At 41.0% G+C, this 22,257-nt stretch overlaps 1 protein-coding gene across 4 annotated transcripts in view; it reads left to right on the top strand.

Moving 5' to 3' along the window:
• The window catches only part of Htr7 (5-hydroxytryptamine receptor 7), a 105,268-nt gene extending 83,273 nt beyond the window's left edge, over nucleotides 1-21,995 (top strand). For 2 of the 4 annotated variants that reach the window (XM_052186772.1, XM_052186789.1), the window contains exons 2-4: nucleotides 10,943-11,698; nucleotides 16,493-16,589; nucleotides 20,330-21,995. In XM_052186772.1, coding sequence (XP_052042732.1) covers nucleotides 10,943-11,698; nucleotides 16,493-16,589; nucleotides 20,330-20,341 — 865 coding nt within the window. In that variant the 3' untranslated portion in view covers nucleotides 20,342-21,995. Of the gene's footprint in view, nucleotides 1-10,942; nucleotides 11,704-16,492; nucleotides 16,590-20,329 lie in introns of all 4 variants that reach the window. The other 2 variants (XM_052186785.1, XM_052186779.1) reach the window with 2 other exon arrangements.
• Nucleotides 21,996-22,257: the final 262 nt, after the last annotated feature.

The raw sequence follows: 22,257 nt of genomic DNA on the forward strand, positions 1-22,257 counted from the left end.
AGCTTTAGGGAGAATGAATGTATAATTTGAATAAGTACTTCCCTGAATAGCAGTATTGCTTAATATAGTTAATTATAGGACTTTAAATACTTGTGAGTTCCATTGTGCAAATCTGTGAATGTAATAAAACACTTTGACATGCTAATCAAATAAAACAATATAAGATTTAATTATCCACTTTCAAAGGATTTTATGTACTGGTTTGTCTCTGTTGTTAGATGCCTTTAGGTTATTTAGGAATGTTATAATCATCTTAAATATTTTATTTTGTTCTTAAAGTGAAAAATAGCATTTTTATATGCTCACTGGCTCCCACCTGCTCAGAGGAGAAGCGGGGAGGAGTGGGGGAAGGATTGTGGGAGGGGGCTACCTGGAGGGGGCAGGGAGCAAGATATAAAATGAATAAATAAAGCAAGCAAGCAAGAAGCAAGCAAGCAAACAAACAAAACCTTTGAGGGCAAACACTGTAAAGAGAAATTTAAAATCATCAAAACCTGTACGACTAGGATAAAATTTCTATTAACATGAACATCCAGACAGTGTGTGATATAATAATCTGTTACTTATCCTAGAGGGCCAGGTGTTGTTTTCCATCCCCTCTTCTTTTCTTGTTTTTTATGTCACTCAATATATATGTATACAATGCCTTTGGATCACTGATGACATCTCATCACATTCTGGTGTGTGAGATACACTGATTTATGTAATTTCTTGTCAAAGTGTTAAATGGCACCTTTCCCCCTCTGTCTTTCGTAAACATCTTTGTAGATTAGTCATTTGGTTTTATACAACCGTCTCAAGATAAATTCTTCATCGTCTGTTTTCTGAGCCAAAGGGTAAATAGATAATCATGGACATTAATTGACAAATTGCTCTCCACCCTCAGTCTCAGCCCTCTCTTGTAGCGGAGCAATGGTATTACTGCTTCCCTAGTTTTCCAGTATAGATTTTGTCTTTCTTACACCTTGGGAAAACATCATAGTATATACCACATCTCAAAATTTGCTTCTTTTTGATTATAAATAAAGGTTTACACATATGTAAGTGTTTATTGACTGCTAGTATTTTCATCTTTGGTCATTGTCTTAGGGTTTCATTGCTGCAAAGAGACACCATGACCAAGGCAACTTTTGTAAAGGACAACATTTAAATAGGGGTGGCTTACAGTTTCAAAGGTTCAGTCCATTATCATCAAGGCAGGAAGTATGGATGCATGAAGGCAGACATGGTGCTGGAGAAGGAGCTGAGTTCTATATCTTGATCCTAAGGCAGCCAGCAGGAAGGTTTCTTCCACACTAGGGGGAGCTTGAACATAGGACCGCAAATCTTACCCCCACAGTGACACATTTTCTCAATAAGGCTACACCTATTTCAACAAGAACACACCTCCTAAAAGTGTTGCTCCCTGTGGGCCACACAGTCAAACACATGTCTACGGGGGAGGGGGGGGGACACACCTATTCAAACCACCACAGTCAGTTACTTCAACAATTTTATTGGAATTTTTGTTGTTCATCAGTGAGAGTTCTATGAATAGTAAGTGGCCCTCTACTGTAGGATCAGCAAATGCTCTAAATTGTAGAGTCTTCTCTCCAGACACCATCACTACCACCACCATCACCACCACCACCAACCACCACCACCACCACCACCACCACCACCACCACCACCACCACTACCACCACCACTGTTATTATTTACTCTTTTAAATAAGAAGTAAACTGATTCTTGAGTTCTGTATCCTGGGTATTCTGTGTTTTTTTTTGCTAACATCCACTTCTTAGTATGTATCATGCAGGCCCCTTTGGGTATGAGTTACCTCATTCAGGATGGTATTTTCTAGTTCCACCCATTTACATGCAAAACTCATGACACCTTCATTCTTAATAGTTGAGTATTATAAATGAACCATATTTTCTGTATCCATTTTTCTATTGTGGGACATCTGGGTTGTTTCCCATTTCTGGCTATCACAGACAAGCCATAACATAGTGGAGCTCATGCCCCTATGGCTTGGTAGGGCATCTTTTGGGTGTATGCCCAAGAGTGGTAGAGCTGGGTCTTCAGGTAGAACTATTTCCAATTTTCTGAGGAACCTCTAGATTGATTTCCAGAGTGGTTGTAGCAGTTTGCAATCCCAGCAGCAATGGAAGAGTGTTGTTCTTTCTCTACTTACATGTGCTGCACCTAAATTTTTGATCTTAGCCATTTTGATTGGTATAAGGGTGAATATCAGGGTCATTTTTATTTGCATTTCCCTTATCACTAAGGACTTTGAACATTTCTTTAAGTGCTCCTCAGCCATTTGAGAATTCCCTGCTTAGTGCTATACACCATTTTTTGCTTGGGTTTTTGGGTTTTGTGGAGGTTAGCTTCTTGAGTTCTTTATATATTTTGGGTATTAGCCTTCTATCAGATGTGGGAGTGAAGATATTTTTCCCAATCTGTAGGTTGCCGATTTAGCTGCAGGATACTTCAATCCCACTTGGAAGGGAGAAGAAAGCAATTGTGGAGGGCAGAGGGAAGGAGGGACCTTCATGAGAGAGGGAAGGGGAAGGGAAAAGGGGAAAATGATCGGGTATTGTGGGAGGAGGAGGGGACAAGAATGAAGGCCTGAGGTCCAGCAGAATGAATAGAAATATGCAACCTTGGGAGGTGGGAGGTGGAGGACCCTCTAGAACATACCAGAGACCTGGGAGATGAGAGACTCAAAGGGAGGGCCTTAGATGAAATGCCCAACAATAGGGAAAGGGAACTTGTAGAATCCATCTCCAGTAGAAAGACAGGAATCCCACAGTCAAAAACTCTGACCCAGAATTGTACCTGTCTAAAAGAACTTCAGGGACAAAAAATGGAGAAGAGACTGAGGGAAAGGAGGTCCAGTGACAGGCCCAAATTGGGATCCAGCTCATGGGAGGCTCTGAGGCCTAACACTATTACTGAGGGTATGGTGTGCTTACAGACAGGAGCCTGGCATGGCTGCCCTCTGAGAGGCCCAACAAGCAGCCGAAAGAGCCAGATACAGATACAACCAACCGATGGCCTGAAGCCAGGAACTCCAGTGGTTGAATTAGGGAAAGGCTAGAAGAAGCTGAGGAGGAGGATGGCCCCATAGGAAAACCAGCAGTCTCAACACTCTGAGATCTCTCAGACACTGAGCCACCAACCAGGCTATATGAGGCCCCAGACATATATACAGCAGATGACTGTCTGGTCTGGCCTCAGTGAGAGAAGATGCGCCTAACTCCTGAGATATTTGAGGACCCAGAGAGTAGAGAGGCCTGGCAGGTGGTGTGGGTTTGGGGGTTGGTTGGGGTGGAGGTGGTGGGAGTGGTGGGGACATCCTCTTGGAGATGGGGGCAGGGGGAGGAAGAATGGGATGAAGAACTGCCGAGGGCAGACCTGGACAGGGATAAGGACTGGACTGTATACAAAGATTAAAGATAAATATTTTTTAAAAGATATAAAGGCAGAGAAATAAGCATTTGAATAGCTCAAAGGGTAAACTTACATAGTGTATAAAAATCATTGCGCCTATATTTACCCTTTTTTTGTAATAAGGAGCTCTTTTTTTAATAATAATAATTTACATACAGTAGAAATAATTTTGAAATAGTTGTAAAAACTATTAATAGTTACATTCATAATTTCTAGTATATTTATATTTGGCAACTTAAATAAATATCCTATCATCTGAGAAAAGGTAAAAAGACTATAAATGTATTATTTATAGTTCAATATTTTATATTGTGTGTGAGCTTAATCCGTCACTCTGTGTTGAAGGAATCTGTATATTTTCTTATTGTTGTCCTCAGTTTAATTTTTGGCATAATAATGTTTAACCTACTTGGGATTGTATATAATATGGTGAAAGAGAAAAACCAAGGGGTACTTTTACCCTGCTTGCCAGTAAGTCATCATAACGCATGGGTATTTAACCTCTTATTACTGATTTTAAAATGTCGCATTGTACACTCTCCCCCCAATATTTTCAACCAATTTATGGGACATCACACCTGCTCTTAGCCAAAAACTCCAAGAAGCAATGACTCATGGGGTTTGTGTGTTGTAGTTTTTAGTTTCTGTGGTGTTTGCAATTAAGTGCAGGGCCTTGTGCATGCTAAGTAAGAACTTCACCATCGAGATGCAGCTCTGCACCTTAAATAAATTAAGAAAAATTTATTCTAGTAGCTTTTATACTAGCTTCAGTGAGATAGTTATCACGTTGGTATTCCTTTTCAGGTTACATGTCTGTTTTTACACATTGACCCAAACTGTGAAGTCATTTGGTCAAGTTAACACGAGCTCTGGACTGTATGATGTTCATAAGGTTGTTAAAGGAAAATTGACACATTCGCGGTACTAGATATTCTTATTAAGGAAAGAATATTTTCTTCATGGATTCAATTGTTCTTTTATGGGTTTTTATAGCATTATAAGTTCTTTATGTGGCCTTGAATATTTTTTTAAAGCCTTTCACCAATATTTAAAATCTTTAGTTCTTACATAATGTAGTCTTCGTTATAGTATTTAAATTTTACTCATCTACATATAAGATGCTGATTTTTGTTTATTTCTTTTATATACAGAAGCTTTAGGGAACACTTGAGGGGTACGCATGTTATTGTTCAGTTGATTTTAACATTTCTAAGGTTTCATCAGATGACGCCCAGGGCAGGAGGAACAGCCTTTTTGTTGTAGAATGTGATATAAGAACTTAAGAGCATGCAACTGAAGCAGGGCAGTGTTTGTGGAACATGATTTGTGCACTGAGGGCAGGCGACAGTCTGGCTTCCACCCCTGAAATGTGTTAAGCATGCTAACATGTATGCATAGGCAATCTTGTCCAGTATTCTGAGATATCCTTTAGCACTCCATTGGTTAATCTCTGATCACAAATATTTGTGGATTCTCTATACTAGACAGGAGAAAGACTGTATTTTCAATTGAGCTTGAGGAATAGTTTCTTCATCTGGCCACGGGTGTGTGAAGAAAACATAGGTACACTTGAACTACATTTAATAAATGGTTAAGAATTTGTGAACTCAGGGAGTGCTAACCTTTTCATTTTGCAGTCATCCAAATAAAATTTGTCCTGAGTGATTCTATCGTCTCCCTGGAGGTTTTACTTCCTAAGTCAAACCCCTTACCCCGTAAGTAAACGATGGGTGATCTATCCGCACCACCTCATGATCACCTGGGAAACTGTGAACTAACCTCAGTTCTCTAGCTCTTGGGGAACCTTGTATTGGTTGGTTAAGTTAAAGCAGATCCACACGTACATTTAGTGGAGCAACTGCATTCTGCCTTATGGCAAGATCAGATCAGCCCAATCTTGAGGCTCCTATCTGTGCAAGGTAGCTTTTCAGGGTGGTTTTTTTGTTTGTTTGTTTGTTTGTTTTTTTGTTTTTTTGTTTTTTGTTTTGTTTTGTTTTAAGATTTTCCATTTATTTGTTACTATAGCTTGCAGTTAGAATAATTCCACATAAACCAAATCCCATTTCACATTTCCTTTCCATTTATATTTTCCTTTTCCCCGTCTTCTCTGTATATACCTTTTGCAATGAAGCATTTTATTATAGCTCTTTATTTTCTTCTACAACCATTGTATAGTTTTTGCAATCAAAATGCAGAAACAAACTAGAACCAGAAATATTCTCTACAGTGACTATCTACTAGGTGAACACACACACACACACACACACACACACACACACACAGAGAGAGAGAGAGAGAGAGAGAGAGAGAGAGAGAGAGAGACAAATACACAGAAGAACATTAGGAATACATGACATAGATTTTTGAAAAATATCCCTTTCTCACTAAACTGCTTGGGAACTGCTCAGTAATTATAGTCTTAAAGTGTTACATTAGACAAGCTATGCCTGCAAGGATCAACCATGCAATCAGTTATCACACAGTGTGTCTGTTGTTCTTGGTTGACCGTCAGCGAAGCGCAGAGAATACACAGGAACCTCACTGAAAGTTGAATTTCAGATAAAGTATTGTTACAATAGTATGGAGTGTCCTCCTCAGGCTTGTGTGGTGCGCTTATTCCCCAGAGGGTGGCACAATTTCAAGAACCTTTTGACACTTCAGGAGCTAGGAGTAGCTGGAGGAACCGAGTCATGCTTTTGAAGGTTGTACCTAGTTTCCTGTCACCTCCCTTTCTCTTCTTATGGAGGGAATAGCTTCCTGTAACCCTCTGGGTTTTTTTTTTTTTCTTTTGCCTGCCCAGTTCCCAAATAACTACACAGAAACTATATTTATTAATAAATGCCATTGACCTTATAGCTAGGCATTGTTCTCCACTAGCTCATAATCAATTATCATGTTCATATTAATCTATGTCTGCCATGTGGCTTGGTACCTCTCCTCAGTATCACATGTCCAACTTCCTCTGAGTCTGGGTGGCAAATCCTGCTGCACATCACTCTTTTCCAGAGTTCCTATCTCTTCCCTCCAAATCCCGCCTAATCCTGCTTTGCTATTGGCCATTCAGCTCTTTATTGACAGGTGATGCTTTTACACACCACACACGAGATTATCCCTATATTCTCCCATCACAGTCCAATAAAAGGCTTTTTCTCTAACATTAATTGACTGTACACAATATGAATAATTATGAAAACTATCAGGTAAGAATTATATGCCCTATGTCTAGTCCATAGGGCAACCTTGTATTTGGCAACCTTGGAGAAGGTACTCTGTTCTCTATCATGGTGAATTCAAAGTTCTGTACCTAATTCACTTTATAACTTGTATTTACCAACCTAAAAATGTCTTCTTAGATCTTAAATTATTATCTTAAATCCAAAACGACTTAAGCTTAATTGGGAGACTATAACTATCTGGTCTTCAACCCCACGAGAGACTTGAGAAGTATGAATATTACTTGAGTAAACAGGGAGTGCAGAGCAAACAGTTTCAAAAAGTATAGACATGTCAGATGTTTCTGGCTACTTGGATAGTCACCTAAGGTTCTTCTGTGTCATTAGAGCATCATCTTTGGCCTTCTGGCCCAGTATATCTAACAGACTTTTCTGTGAAGCAGGAAGTATGAAGGACCTGCCTACCTTATCCGTAAGAAGCTTGGTTGTAGACTTATTCCATGTCCTGCTTGTCCACAGCTTCAAGAGCATGATGTCTGTACTTGAGGCAGGGGGATGTTCTTCCTCGGTGACTAGCTTGCCACATTTGAGGCCCTCCATAAGGAGGTTCTTTGATTCTCATTGATACGGAATGGAGGTGTGTAGACTTAGATTTTCAAAATGTACGTCAATAAGTGTTCTTAAAACTTCAACATCCCTTCTAATCCACTGACCAGAGGTAGGAGAGAAAGATGGTTGATAAGACCAGGGTGATGTGAACCTCTTTAGAATTAGTTCTTTGAGGGAAATTCTAATCTTCACTGTCAGGATATAAATAGTTCAGTAAAAAACATTAAATGGGAATCAGTAGAAGCAATCCGGTCCAATTATCAAACACTGAACATGAATCAGTAGCAGAGTCTTGGTCCAGAAGAAACCGCGAGGTTCTACTGAATATGAGTCCTTGGAAGTAGCAAGAAGCAGCAGGAGTACCATGAGAAGTTCTTTGACGAGTTCCTCTCTATGAAGTCATGATAAACAAAGATCAGTAAAGACCAGCTAAGTGCTGCAAGGTGTACCAATGCAAGAGCGTCATTCACTATCTATTGGATCCTTATATTTATACTCTTTTCATTTGTCACTCGTCCTCTTACTTGTCGGCCTCAGGAAAACATCCTCTCATGTGTCAACTTCAGCAAAACATCCTCTTACATGTCTGCTTGAGCGAAATATCCTCTCATAAGACAGCTTACAGAAAAACACCACAGGACATAACCGGGTCTCCAAAGAAACCAGAAATTTCCACTTCAGGGGTGGTGCCAGGAGTTGATATGTCTCACTGTCAAAAAATGATTTTATTAATAAAAGATGTTCAAATGTCATATTCTGTAGATCTCTGAGGTTTTTGGAGACCATCTCTCTATCTATAGTATATCTGAATATGCAAACAGCACTGTTTCTATCTGTTTACTGTCTGTTCAACTTAGAAAGCATGATTTTGTAATTAATTATACTAGTATCTAACATGACCATAAGTTTGATGGACTAAATACTAACTTGCATTTATTAATTATCCTAAACAGTTTGTAACAGTAGCTTTCAAGGACTAGAACTTTAATCACATTTTTAAATGAGTTGCATAGGTCAAATTCCTTAAATAAACATATGCAGTTGAAACATATGCAGTATGTTATAGCAAAAAAAATCTTAATTTTGTATCTATACAGAATCCATACAAATGTAAATTATTTGGCTTGTTAATGCTTTTTAGTTTAAAAGTAGATTCAATAATTTACCCTTTTATCCTATCAGTCTATAACTCTCCTTTTCTTTTCATCCCTTCTTACCCCCTTTCCACAATATTAGGAGAGAAAGAAAAAAAATAGAGACCTTAAATCTAACATCCTTTACCTTGTATCCTCCCTGACCAAGACCATTAAGGACTTGTATCCAACCCTCATAAAATGATTACAAACATCCATCACCCACTGAACTACCAAAAACTTCCCAGGACACTCAGGTCACACGTATCCCTCCCCCAACCCCTGCAACATCGCAGCCATCCAGATGTTTCCAGTGACAGTCAAGTGATGGATTTCCACTTGACCTCCTGTGTTTACTTGGGCCACAGATATTGATTGGCACAGACTTCAGCTGCAGTAGGACCATGGACCCAGCCATGGCCCTTGGCAGCAGCCTGAGCCAGGACCTCGGCATGGTCTCAGGTGGTTACACGGGCTCCTCATTCCTGCACCTCATCACAGTTGAGTCTCTGGTTCTACTTTCTGCACACTGTTCAAACCCTTAGGCTTCACTTTCTCTCTGATGTCTTCACTGAAACTCCATCTTTCCCATCTCTCCATCACAATTCGCCCATCATAGATGTACCTGCGGCAGATGCTTAGATGTCTTTCTTGGGGTGTCCTGGCCTTCGTGGTGCGTGTGGGTGCTTCTTGTTTGTCTTTTTTTAAAAAATCTTTTCGGGAGCCAAAACATGGTACTAACTTCATAAGCCCCTGGTTATAGGTAACTTTTACTGTGAGTGGAGGCACCAAGCCTGTGAAATGAGGAACCATGGGATGGACACCTCAGTCCCTAGAAGGCACAGACAACCCCATTCTACTTACTGTGGCTACAGCCCGTCCCTCTGTTCCCCAGGATTGGACTTTGTGCTGCTTTCAAAGATTTTTGTCATTTTAATTTACTGCTGTATACTCCACTTACGAATTATTGGGTATGTAAATAGCTCTATTATTATGGCCAACATATTAATATGGTCAACACAAAATAACAATGTATTGTGATTTCTCCATTGGTAGACACAGCCAACCACAGCCTACATGCTTGTATTTGTCCTGGACATGCACAGATTTGTCTTCTTGCCAGGATCACAGTATGGCAAGACACTGTCTACAGAGTGTTTATATCTTTATAGTCATCTAGGCATGATTTATGTCAACTGTCAACAGCTCTCTCTCTCTCTCTCTCTCTCTCTCTCTCTCTCTCTCTCTCTCTTTCTGTGTGTGTGCATGTGTGACTGTGTGTGTGTGTGTAGGTTATGTGAAACCCACATAAAGGATTTGGACAACTTTGGTGTATAAGGATCTTAGAGCCAGTTCCAGAAATGGAATATTTGTTGAAGGATGAAGAGATAGATACTCATGGTGAATAAGCAAATCTGACTTGTTTATTTTTTACCACATCTCTGTTTTGTAAATGACGCAATGATGCAATAATGTTCACCAAAAAAGAGCACGACTTTTGAACTCCTGTGGGATAACTTAAGCATCAGGAGCATTAGCAGATTTTTTTTTTTAAATAGTTTTTAACTACTAATTGAAAACTTTCAGAAAAAGAGCTGTTGGTTAGCAAGCTGGAAACTTGCTTCCATGTGTGTTTCCATAGTGTATCTTCTATATGCGTAACAGAAGCAAAAAACCACCAGAATGACAAGCTCTCCTCAAGGCTATTAAATATACAGAGAAAAATTCCAAATATTTACAAATATTAAGCCTTTAGCCAAACAGCTCACCATGTTGGTTTTTGTCTATCTGACAGCTTTGTCCCTTTGGCATTGTTAATCCCTGATTTAACAAAAACATAATAAAACAGCATAGGCCCATTCTTTGTCTCTCTAGAAGCATACATGGTGGAAGACATTGGATTCCCCTACCATTTGTGAGACCTGTCCCTTTTTTATTTTTTTGTGATCCATCTCAAAACTGCATAAGGCAAGCTGCTTTTAATTTCAAAGAATGATGCTCTGATGTTGCTGTTGGTGGAAATTTTGTGGCAATAAAAATAATCACCTCCTACTTTCATTTGCAAATTTTAAGAGTTCTTGGGTTGCTCACAAAACTGTCATCCTGTGGGTAAACCTCCTTTCCGCTGCAAAGGGGACATCAGAAGGCATTAAATGCTGGCCAGAATTAAGACTGTGTTGATGAGTGGGCATGTAATGTGAGCGTGACAGACCTCTTACTAAGCTGTGAAGATGTGCCACAACTTGGCATTTGAGGAGTGATGTCTTAGCCCTGCCTGGTTTTAACGATGTTCGTCACTGGGAGAGGGTAGGCAATTCATCTTTACCTCCTCGGCTGCTTGGGTTATCAGAACCTACAAGGTGGAAGTAAAACATGGGCAAACTTTACCAAAAGGGTATTTAAACCTGACAGTGGTTCGGTCCAATGGAATGACATGGAATAAGATAGGTAAGGTACCAGTGCCTCCATTTACCTTTCTGGAAAATGCAAGTAAGAGTTCCAGGATTGCCACTAGAGCTTGGCTGGTAGCACTCCATGGGTGGCCAGTGATGACTGTATTCAGTTCTTATCTTTCCGTCTCTCTGCTAGGTACCTTGGGATCACGAGGCCCCTCACCTACCCCGTGAGGCAGAATGGGAAATGTATGGCCAAAATGATTCTGTCGGTCTGGCTTCTCTCTGCCTCCATCACCTTACCTCCTCTCTTCGGATGGGCTCAGAATGTGAACGATGACAAAGTGTGCTTGATCAGCCAGGATTTTGGCTACACGATCTACTCCACCGCCGTGGCGTTTTATATCCCCATGTCGGTCATGCTGTTCATGTACTATCAGATTTACAAGGCCGCCAGGAAGAGCGCAGCCAAGCACAAGTTCCCAGGCTTCCCACGCGTGCAGCCGGAGAGTGTCATCTCCCTGAATGGTGTGGTGAAGCTCCAGAAGGAGGTGGAAGAGTGTGCGAACCTTTCGAGACTGCTCAAACACGAAAGGAAAAACATCTCCATCTTCAAGAGGGAACAGAAAGCAGCCACTACCTTGGGGATCATCGTGGGAGCCTTCACTGTGTGCTGGCTGCCATTTTTCCTCTTGTCCACAGCAAGGCCCTTTATCTGTGGCACTTCCTGTAGCTGCATCCCGCTGTGGGTGGAGAGGACATGTCTGTGGCTGGGCTATGCAAACTCTCTCATTAACCCTTTTATATATGCCTTCTTCAACCGGGACCTGAGGACCACCTATCGTAGCCTACTCCAGTGCCAGTACCGGAATATCAACCGGAAGCTCTCTGCTGCGGGCATGCACGAAGCCCTGAAACTTGCTGAGCGGCCTGAGAGAAGCGAGTGTGTGCTGTAAGGTCATTTATCACTACCGTCCTTTTATCCCCTTCCCTCTTTCATGAAGCTTCTTGAATGCTGGAGAAAACCCCCTGCATCAGTGCATCAGTGGCTAGATGATGATGATGATAATAATGATTATTATTATTATTGTTATTATTTTTAACCAGACATCAGATGTGAAGTCATAATACTTTCTTTCACTCAGGATAAGGTTTAAAAATCCCCCAAGACAGGTTGGTATTTGAATGGGAAGAGAAGACTGGTCTGCTGATGAATTTATTTCATATGCCTGGTAACATGAGAGGTGATAGTCTCCATTTCTTTCATCATAAATAACATCTCAATATGTCTATCTGTGTGGCTGAATTCATATGACATCACCATTTTAATTGCTTTTGTACTTCCATTTTTATGAAACATACTTGGTGATCTCTTAGTTCCCAGAGACATGCCTCTTTGGGGGAAGGAAGCAGATGTGCTTTTCTTCTGGTATGGAATTTCCATGCGTACAGGAGATGACATGCTAGGACAAGGCTCTTACTGCTACTGAGCTGTCAAGAAGTGCTTCCTGTCATCGTAGCCATGAACTGATCGCTGCTGTAGTTGTGCAGTTTTTGACATTGTCTGGGACACGCTCCAGACACTCCAGAGGGTGAGGGAGTTAAGATCTGAAAATGCACTACAAAGGGCCTATGGTGATGAGGACATAGGAGTCTCACAAGTAAGTCACATGTTACTAAATTTGCCATTGTCACAGAGGAGGGAGGCAAGATGGTCAGGTTGTGAGCAGGTAAAGTGAAGACTTTTTAAAAGAAAACAAATTACATGGAGGAGATTTGACAGTTGAAAGAAAAGAGAGTTGGGATGAGATCCTAGAAGATCTGGTGGAGGAGATGCTCCAGGGCACCAATGAGTGGGAAGAGAGAGAGGGGTAAGGGCTCTGTCTCCAAGGGGCCTTCCCTGCCAGCTTGTCTGCGAGAGTGACATGCCTTACACTGTGTCACAACTAAGTCTAGATAACGCATAGACTCAACCCTTGGACCACATCTCTTCCAAATACTAGAGTGTGCTTGTCTTAGAATGGGAAGTTGTAAGGGCATAGCTATTCTGGTTCTTGAGCTGGGTGTGGCATCAGAGTATTCATGTCTACTTCTGTTGTGAATACTTGATGCACACACGCAATCCTTCACCATACAAAAGGCAGCATTTAAAAAGGAGCATGTCACATCTGGCTCTAGAGTACTCATTATCAGCCATCCTCACAGCCTTTCAAAAAGGTGCAGGATCCCACTTAATGAATATTTGCTCCCCTCCCCGCCCCGACTTTGAAATTCTTAGGGAAGGAGCTGGAACTTAAATTTCTATCTCCACCTCTGCCTGACATTTTTAGAATATTAATTGTCATGGCCATAGCTACAAGGCTACCCAGTTCTCAGGGAATTAACTTGTGGCTTAGGGTAACTGATGTAAGATAATTGACTTATGATCACGTAGCCACGGAATGGATCATCCCAGTAGATGTACCCGTGCACCCATAATCATCACAGACATCTGCTTGTTGGCTGTGTTTAGTCTGAGATAGTGAAGAGCTACCACACGGAGGACCTAGAAACAGTGAACACCAGCTTGTTAACGAGACAGCCAGGATGTTTTCCTTACTGTATGTTTGTTAGATATGTTGTCCAGTGGGAGGGGAGCCGCATCCAATTAGAATCCCAGGAAATTCTCAGATACAGAAAATAAAGCTGGGCCAGCGATAAGGGTTTTAGGGCTTGGACTGGGTGGTTTTTAAGGTTTAAGACAATTTAAAGAGAACTTATGACAGCTGCAGAGTTTTAGATAAAATAGATTTGCATCAGTAAGTAGGAGAAAGCGGGGTATTTGATGGGTAACCTGTTTGAATCTGTGTATTGCTGTATCTCCTGGAAACAGCTATTTCTTAGGAAAAATAGCTAGGTTATTTTGACCGGATTGTTTAGCCAGAGAGAGGAAAGTGTGTTGGTTTTATTTCTTAGGAGTAACACAGTGCAGAATGTGTTTGAGCAAAGTCTTTGGAAATGGTGTGAAGGGCAGAGAAGAGCTCGAGGCTGGAGGTAAGGGGTCCCATTCAGCAGCCAGTGTGCAAATTAGGAGAGTACAGATGATGTCCTGGTCATCTCTCTATTTAGAGGCCTCATCAGTTCACCTACAGGATAATTTAACTGATTAGGTATTAAATTCACAGATAATTAAGGTATAAGAATAGTAATTTTTTGAAAGTAACTCGAACAGGTTTTCCTATTTAAAATAATAGCCCACATTAATGGAGGATTTATTCTCAGACACTCCACTGAGAACCTCTGAATCTTCAAAACCGTATGATGGGGTAGGTTTTTTTTTCTATTCCATTTTGAAGATGATAAAACAAGAGCTTGGTGAGATCAAGCCATTTCCCCACGGTCCTTCAGATAAGATTGATAGAGTTGGATTTCAGCCCAGGAAGCCTGTGTTCAGAAGTGCTTTTAGCTCCATGCTACTGTACCCTTCATAAAAATAAATCAGCTCAAATAAAGCACAAGGATTCTTGCCTGTCTATCCTGAGCTAATGCCGAGGCTTGGGTGTTGTTTCCCAGCAGTGCTAGTCAGGGTCAGTCAACTTATGTGAGGGACCAAACAGCGATATTTTGAGCTTTTGAAAACCATATGGTTCTCTTGAAACTGTTCATCTCCATCATTGTCATCCACTTAAGCAAGCAGGAGGACATGGGTATGTACCAACAAAACTTAATTTACAGAAGAGATGGCCAGTTGGATTTGGCCCCCGGGTGATAGTTTGTTGTCCCTTGATTTAAGAGAGAATTATGGTGTCCAATTACATCTCTCTCAGTTTGAATTTATAACCATTCGGGATAAGCAATTTAGTTAGGATTGTTGGCCTAAAAATACCCAACAACTTTAGGATATATTTACTGTCTGAACTAATGTATAGAGTTCACTTGGCAGCCATTTTAGAACCAGGCAGTTTTGTTATCAGTCCCAATATTAGAAGATTCATATTTGGTTTATTTATTTATATGACTGTCATATACTATGGCAGATTTATTAAAATACAACATCGTTCTTGCTGCTGTGCATACTTTTGTGATCTGAACATTTGTGTCCCCTCCCCCAATTTGTATGTTGAAATACAGACTCTAATGCAGCAGTATCAAAATGTGGGGTTAGACCACACAAGAGTGGGATGAGACCCCTTATAAATGTAACAGAGAGAACTGCTTTATGAAGGAGACAGAGAACCTCACCAGATACCAAATTAAACCAATTATGGACTCTCTGGTCTCTAAACATAAAGAATATGCTCATAAACTACCACTTTATGATATTTCATTACATTGTCCTGAATCTGCTACAGCACATGATTACTCAGCCTTTTTTCGTAGTGATGGAAGTCACAGGTAGGAAACCATGTCATTCAAAGGAGAAGCAGATGTATCTAGTGTCTATGTTAATCAGCGAAGACTTCCCAGATGGAACATCCTTGAGGTTAGTCGATGAAGTTATAACTAACAGTGAACAGAGGAGTCGTTTATGTAGAGCCACTGACTTAGGAGATTATGCAAAGGACAGACTAAGATGTCCTTTGCATCTTAGACTCTAGAGGGAGAAAACAGTTGGAGATCAGAGTAGATAGAACATAGAAAGTGTTACTAATGATTTATGCCAGCCTCCAAGAATTTGGACATTAAGTATAGGTAACAGAAAACAAACAAACAAACAAACAAAAAACAAAAAAATGGCCCAAAAAAAGTATAGGTAACAGGTTCTCAATTCAGAGGAATTTTTACCTCTTCTCCTAGAGATGGTTGACAATGTCTGAAGATGCTTTTTGTTGTCATAACTGGAGTGTCTGGATGTTAGCAGCTACCTACATCTGGTGTAGGTCAGGGAGGCTGTTAGCTACCCTACAATGCACCCAACAGCCTCCCACAGGAAAGACTTACCTAACCTGTAAGGTGAGAGGTTTGGAAACTCTGCTGTAGATGGGAGTAAGTGATCCATGTCTTCTGTATCTAGTGGATAGGGCCATCAGAACAGGGGCCACTGATACAGTGGCACTGTGTATGAAGAATCAGAAGGCTGGATGCACAGTTTCTTCACTGGTATTTCTAGAAATGCTGGAAGGCTTTCTGTGTACGAGATGCAGTACCAGGCATGTCACGGGAGGAAAGAGGGTTGTGTAATAGCCTTATTTCTGGAAGCTCACACTCCTGTGGGTTTAGGTCTTGTTGAGGTTAGCAATACTCTATCATTCAACCAGAATGAGAACCTACACGCTCCACAGGGCACAGTTACATTCAAGCAAACACTAATTGGAAAGCTGCTAATTGGCTTGACTTGATATATGCTGCTTTTTTGAAGCCTCACGTTTTGCTGACTTGTTCTTTGATATTATTAGGTTGGGTGGCATTTAGGGTTAGACTCACCCGGTCTGAATGATAACGTAATTACTCACTGGCCATTAGTAATAAAGACATCCAATCCACAGCTCAGAGTACAGGAGAAAACCTTAGACCTTTTCTACCTCCCCACACATCTGCTGGCCACCCTAAGGACTCTGGGAAACTCCTTATGACTTCTTCAGCCTGTTTCTTCCCATCCAGCTGTTGGGGATCATGTGTGTGTTATTTTTGCTTCTTGCTCAGTTTTCTTGGCTCCCTTATTTTTCCTCTAAACCTCAATTTCCTTCTTTTTTTTCTGTGTGAACAATTTAGACTGTATGTTGTTACTTTCAAATATTTACCCATTCCTTCCTATTTTCTTAATCAGCATGACCGGAGCCTCAGGAGTCCAACAGGCACTGGCGAATTTTCCTTGGGGTAACGGAGTGAATACAGGGATAAAAGCTGTGAATTCTGTTGCACTGGTAATTTTAATTCACTACTATCAATTTTAAGCCTTTCGCTATTTCCCAAGTGTTTCAATAAAGGAAATAATAAAATGTAACCATGCAAGGGTTCTTTCTTTCTCTCTAATCGAATGATTTTACTCACAGACTTGAACTGCTACAAATAATTTTTAGCTATCGTGTCACGAGAACTTATTCTTTGATATAATTTATGAATAGCACTAAAAAGCAGTTTCTAAAATATTTAACTATAAAAGAATATCATGGGATTGTTTTGAAGCAGCTCCTCCTTTCTGTCCCCCTACTTCTCCTTGATGGCTGTATTGTCTTTCTCTTTAAAGAACCTCTTATCATCCCTGTCAATTGCAGTGGTTCTTAGCACTGACTTCTCGTAGAATAACCTTGGGTTTCTGCCATGAATTCTGTCAATTCACTGCTCTGGGCTTTAGGCTGCAGCTTTGGAATTCAATCTGATTGCATGCTTCCTTTGTGGAAAGGGGTAATTTAAAGGAAATGAAGTGGAGTACATCCCAGGGGAAATTGGGAAGAAACATCAAGGTCTCTGCATTCCTGGGGGTCTGTGATGGGTCTCTGCCTTAGTGACAGAAGCAAACAGAGAGCTTACCAGACCCTGGGCATTTTTAAGTCTCTCACAGGGATTTTTTTCTTCTTCATCACTAATTGCCTGAAGTTCAAGTTCAGAGCTTTGCCTTCCTTACATCATCAACTAGTAATAACAATAACTGCTTTGCTTCGTGCTTTGCGGTTGCCTCCAGTTTAGCTTTGAGGTATTGTGACTTAGGAAGGACATTGTTCTATTCATTTTTTTTTATACAATGCTGAGGATCAAAGCCAGGGGCCTCAGGAACGCTACAGACTTTTCTACTGGGCCCCAGCCCTTCCTCTGTCTATCCTTTTTTACCCCTTCCTTTGTTTTTTTCATTTTTCCCTTAGTTGGTAATAAATACAGGTAGCATACTATAAAGTCAAATAGTACAGGAAAGTACACAATAAAAAGATAAGGCTTGGGGGCCTTCTTTGAAAGATAATTTACTTGGTAAAACCATGAAAGAAGTGCTATCAAGGTTTTTAATAAGAAAAGATGTGGGGGACATAACCTAGGGGTTGCTCAGTGCTGAAGGATAGTATAGTCCGGTAATAGTTGCTCTCTATATAGATGGAGGTAGGCAAGGGATCTGGAACATGCATTCAGTAATAATAGGTTGGGGTTAACCCAGGGAGCAAGGTGTGTTTTTGACAGGAGTGATACTAGATTGTGGTGGTCACAATGGAAGGAGAATGTACTAACTGTAGAGGGGTCTGTGTTTTGAGACTAATGTTAGAGGCGAGGTTTGTGACGGAGGAGGGGAGCTGTACTAGGAAGGTGTCCATGACACTAGGAGAGATGTCTGAGCACCCTGGAACCTGGACTCACCACCATGGCTAGCAGGTGGGTGATAAGGAAAGATGGACTCTACAGGTGACATTGGGCTGGAGCAATTCAGTAGAGTTTAGGTCCTGATGGGAGCAAAACTGAGTTAAAGGATGCTGGGTGTGATCCTTCCACTGGATTAGAAGAACCAAAGGTCCCAGGCTAGAAATATCTCTGCAGCATCATTAGTTGAGGACACATCTTATTTCCAGTCTCTATTCCAACAAGACTGTGGGACTAGGATTTGAAATACAGCAATTGTTCTCATGAAGTATTGTGTGAGGTTGACGGTCAAAGCCAGAGATTTTGTCTTATGGAGAAATGGAGTCTATCAGCAGGAAAATTCCATCAGTGCTGCCCCTATATGAAGGACTTGGCTGAGATGAGAGCTTCAGATAAAGGGATTCAGATATAGGAACACCTTATGTGGGGGCAGGGAGCCTAAGCTGGAAACAGCCCTCGGAGAATGCCTGCCTATCCCAGCTCTTAAACATAGACTGTGTGGCATTGTGGGAGTATTGTTCTGTGCTAGGAGAATGAATACTACCTCAGCTGTTGCTTAAACTTCTCTATGACCCAGAGCACTTCAGTGAGTCTAGAAGACAGGCCTTGAGGGAAATGGGGAGCGGGCTGGGGGGGGGGAAGAGAGACGGAGAAAGAGAGAGGGGGGGGATTATATTTCCCTTTATTCTTTCTTAAACCCTTCTGCCAAATGCATTCTTCTTTTCAAGGCCCCCAACAACTCACCCACTTGCACGCACACACACACACACACGTGTGTGTGTATGTGTGTGTGTGTGTGTGTGTGTGTGCGTGTGTGTGACCCACAGCATTTAGTGTTGCTTTCTTGACCATGGGTGAAGACTTGTTTGCTTGAGAAAGCTATACAATGAGGAATATGACTTCTCCCCCAGTAGCCACTAAACCTCATGAGTCCTCCCCCTCAACCCCAGGACCACTTCTACGAGTTCATGAGTGTAATATCCACACCATATCCAGAGGACAGTGTTTCATAGCCCATTTCCCCATCTTCCTGCTGTTATACCCCTTCTCTTCCCTCATCTTTAGCATTCCCTGCACTTGGAAAGAGTGATGTTGGTTTGTTACTGATGGGTGAGAATTTAGTGAATAGTTATTCCCAACACTTTGACTGATTGTGATTGCTCAACTGTTTTCTACCAAAACCAAAAAAACATTTCTGACTCTGGCTGACAGTAGCACTCATCTAAGGGTGTAAACATGACTATTTAAAAGGCAGTTTGAAACCATGTCCCTTTAGCAAAATAACAATAGTGACTAGATCTATGACTGACCAAGCCATCGGTCTTTGAACAGTTTAGAGTATGTGACATAAATGCCCTCCTATAGAGCAAATCCAACCAGAAGGTGGTTGGTTATCCCCACGACCATCATTGACATGTTGCTAGGTAGTCACTGTAGGGTGAAGGACTCATAACTAGATATAGCTATTGATTTCTCTTTACCAGTAGACTGTGTAGGATCTTCTTGGTGTAGGAAAGCTAGCCATCAGGGAAGAAGTTTTCAGGTTAGTTCCTGGTTGATTTCGTACAAAGTATGTGATGTCTTCAGCACAGTCTTATCATCTCTAATGTTGGAGAGCAACCTCAGAAGTGACAGTAGGCCTGTATTGTTTGGTGCCTCTTAAGTCACCCTGGTCAAAAATCCACAGGGATTTATTCTATGCCTGGCTCTGGGCTGGTTTCTCACTTAACAACATGCATCTTCTTAGAACAGTTATTTCCATCCACTCAGGTACCTTTCTTCAAATCTTTTTTAAAATTGTATTTTAATTACCTTGCAAAATAGGTTTTCTGTTTGGCTTTTTTTTTTTATACATCTTTATATTGGACCTAGCCTCCTTTCCCCCTTCCTTCTCCCTCCTCCCCACCCTTGCTTAAATCTTTCCAACTCCAACATTGCCCCATCTGTCCTCATACTGGCATTATTCTTTTAACAGTCATTATTTTCAAGTAGAAAAAAAGTTATGCTATTTTGTGAAGATTATAAGATTTTTTTTGAAAGCAAAGTCATTTTTTGGGTACATCTATATTAGAAAAGATTTCTAAATGGGTTATCTGGGGCTCATTCTCAAATATATTATAGGCTTGTAACTTACAAAGCTTTTGACATTTATAAAAAGAGGCACATTACATTTTCTTCCTCATTAGAGATGCTCGTGAAACCTTGTAAGTCAGTAGTGATTGGACTCCCTGACTACCATAAAAGAGAAAAAACCTCGCCAACTACAAAATGAAAACCCACACTTATGGTCTGGCTAATTTTCTTGTCTTTCTCTCTTTTGTAGACAAAACTCTGACCACTGTGAGAAAAAAGGTCATGATTCATGATCCAGAGTGGAACCCTGGAGATGAAATAATGCAGAAGAGGGGGAAACAACAAAACCATTGGCTGAAACTGCACAACGGAACATGGCTTCCGTCTTCTTGGCATGGCTGAAATGTGACAAGGGGTGATCTGTTGTACAAAGTGTATTTTGAGGGAGATGGCAGCCTCTCTCTTTTTCCTGTGGATCAGTGATATTGTGTTTAAATGAAAATAGTGCTCAGTGTCAGACAGCCAGTCATCTCTGCGGTAAGCACACTACAGAGCTGGGTTCTGGGAGGGGAGGGAAGCAGTTTCTGGTGCTTTCCACAAGTCCACATCCATGAGAGTGGGGGGGGGGGCGGGAATCCTAACACACAACTCCCATGCTTCCAGCCTAAGCTTTGTGGTAACTCTTCAGGAACCATTCATGAGACAGAGAACATTTCGTGGTATGACGGAAGGGTGTCTTTCCAAGCCAACTGCAGTAAGCAGAGTGTCGAATGTGTTGCATGTCCACGTTAGAAAACAGAAACCAGTCATCAGCTAATACAAGCGATGCTTCAGAGCAGCGCGTGTTCAAAGCTTCTGTTAAATACTGTGGCTTTTCTGCAGGGCCCTTGTGACTTTCCACCAGTGTATGTCCACCGCTATATCCTTTATCATTATGGTGTACCCCGGGAACAGATCTCAGGATGGAGAGAGGCAGAAAACCTGAATAAAGCTTTTCCTTGCACTCACACTCCTGAAGGCTCCTGAGAGAGAACAGTAACTGGAGAAGAGTGAGTGCCGCCTCACCGCATTGTATATTAACATGATTATTGGCATGTTGTTTATGCTCATCTTCTATAAGGGTTCGAGGAGCCCACAGGGCTGGTCCATAACCGTGTGTTATGAGCAGGGAGTGTGACAATAACATATCTATGAGTGGTTGTTCCTGGAGACAGTGTAAACATGGTCATCCAACTGGACTGTTTGAATTGTGTGAATTAGCGGTCACTTGAACCCCCATTGTTAATACTCTGGAACACCATTCTGTTTCACGTAGAGAATTTGTCTCTGTGTTCTCTGTATCTTAAATCAAATGTGTGCCTGATGAATTCTGTCCTCTAACCCCCTCGCACCAATAAACATGGTCAATGTTTAGGACAGGTAAGGGAACAGAAAGGGTTCCTTTGTGGAGAGCATCATTTAAATGTTACTATGTAGTAGTCTGGGAGAAGGAGATGGTAAGGCACAGATCAGAAGAGTCCCATGCCTACAAGGGGGGCATGAAGGAAAACCTTTATTTGATAAAAAGTGAACTGAAAGAGAATATTATTTTCCTACAATTAAGGATGCTGTCCTCTCACAGGATAAAATAGAATTCCAAAGTGGATTATGGACTTCTTCCAGATGTATTATGTTTATTGCGAAAGCAGGGAAGGGCCCCTTTCCTGTGAAGGGGAGGTAGGCACTGTCCTTTCAGACAAAGTGTGTACAAATTCCTGAGCTGCAGATTTGCTAGAGTGACCGTATATACTTATATTCATAATTTAAATAACAATTATGTCAGATACATGTTGTTAAATTTGAAAATGTTTTATTACATTCCATCAAATAAAGGTTATTTGTAGCTGTAATAAAGTAACTTAAGTAATTGTTTTTAATAAAAGGTCTGATGTCATACATGTTATTCTACAAAGTTTGTTGGGGGTGGGGGTGCATACTCTGAGCTTGTACTTGCTTGCTAAAACCCTAACAGGTACCTGGGAATGAGGGTGCACACCTATAATCCTAACATACAGGAAGCAGAGGCAGGAGGATCTCAAGTTTGAAGACAGTCTGAGTTTACATCTAGAGACATTTTAAAAAAATATTCATAGAAAGTAATTGACAGGTTTATTCTAAATTACATTTCAATGTAGAAAT

Source organism: Apodemus sylvaticus, chromosome 1, assembly GCF_947179515.1.
Source record: "Apodemus sylvaticus chromosome 1, mApoSyl1.1, whole genome shotgun sequence".
Taxonomy (NCBI): Eukaryota; Metazoa; Chordata; class Mammalia; order Rodentia; family Muridae; genus Apodemus; species Apodemus sylvaticus.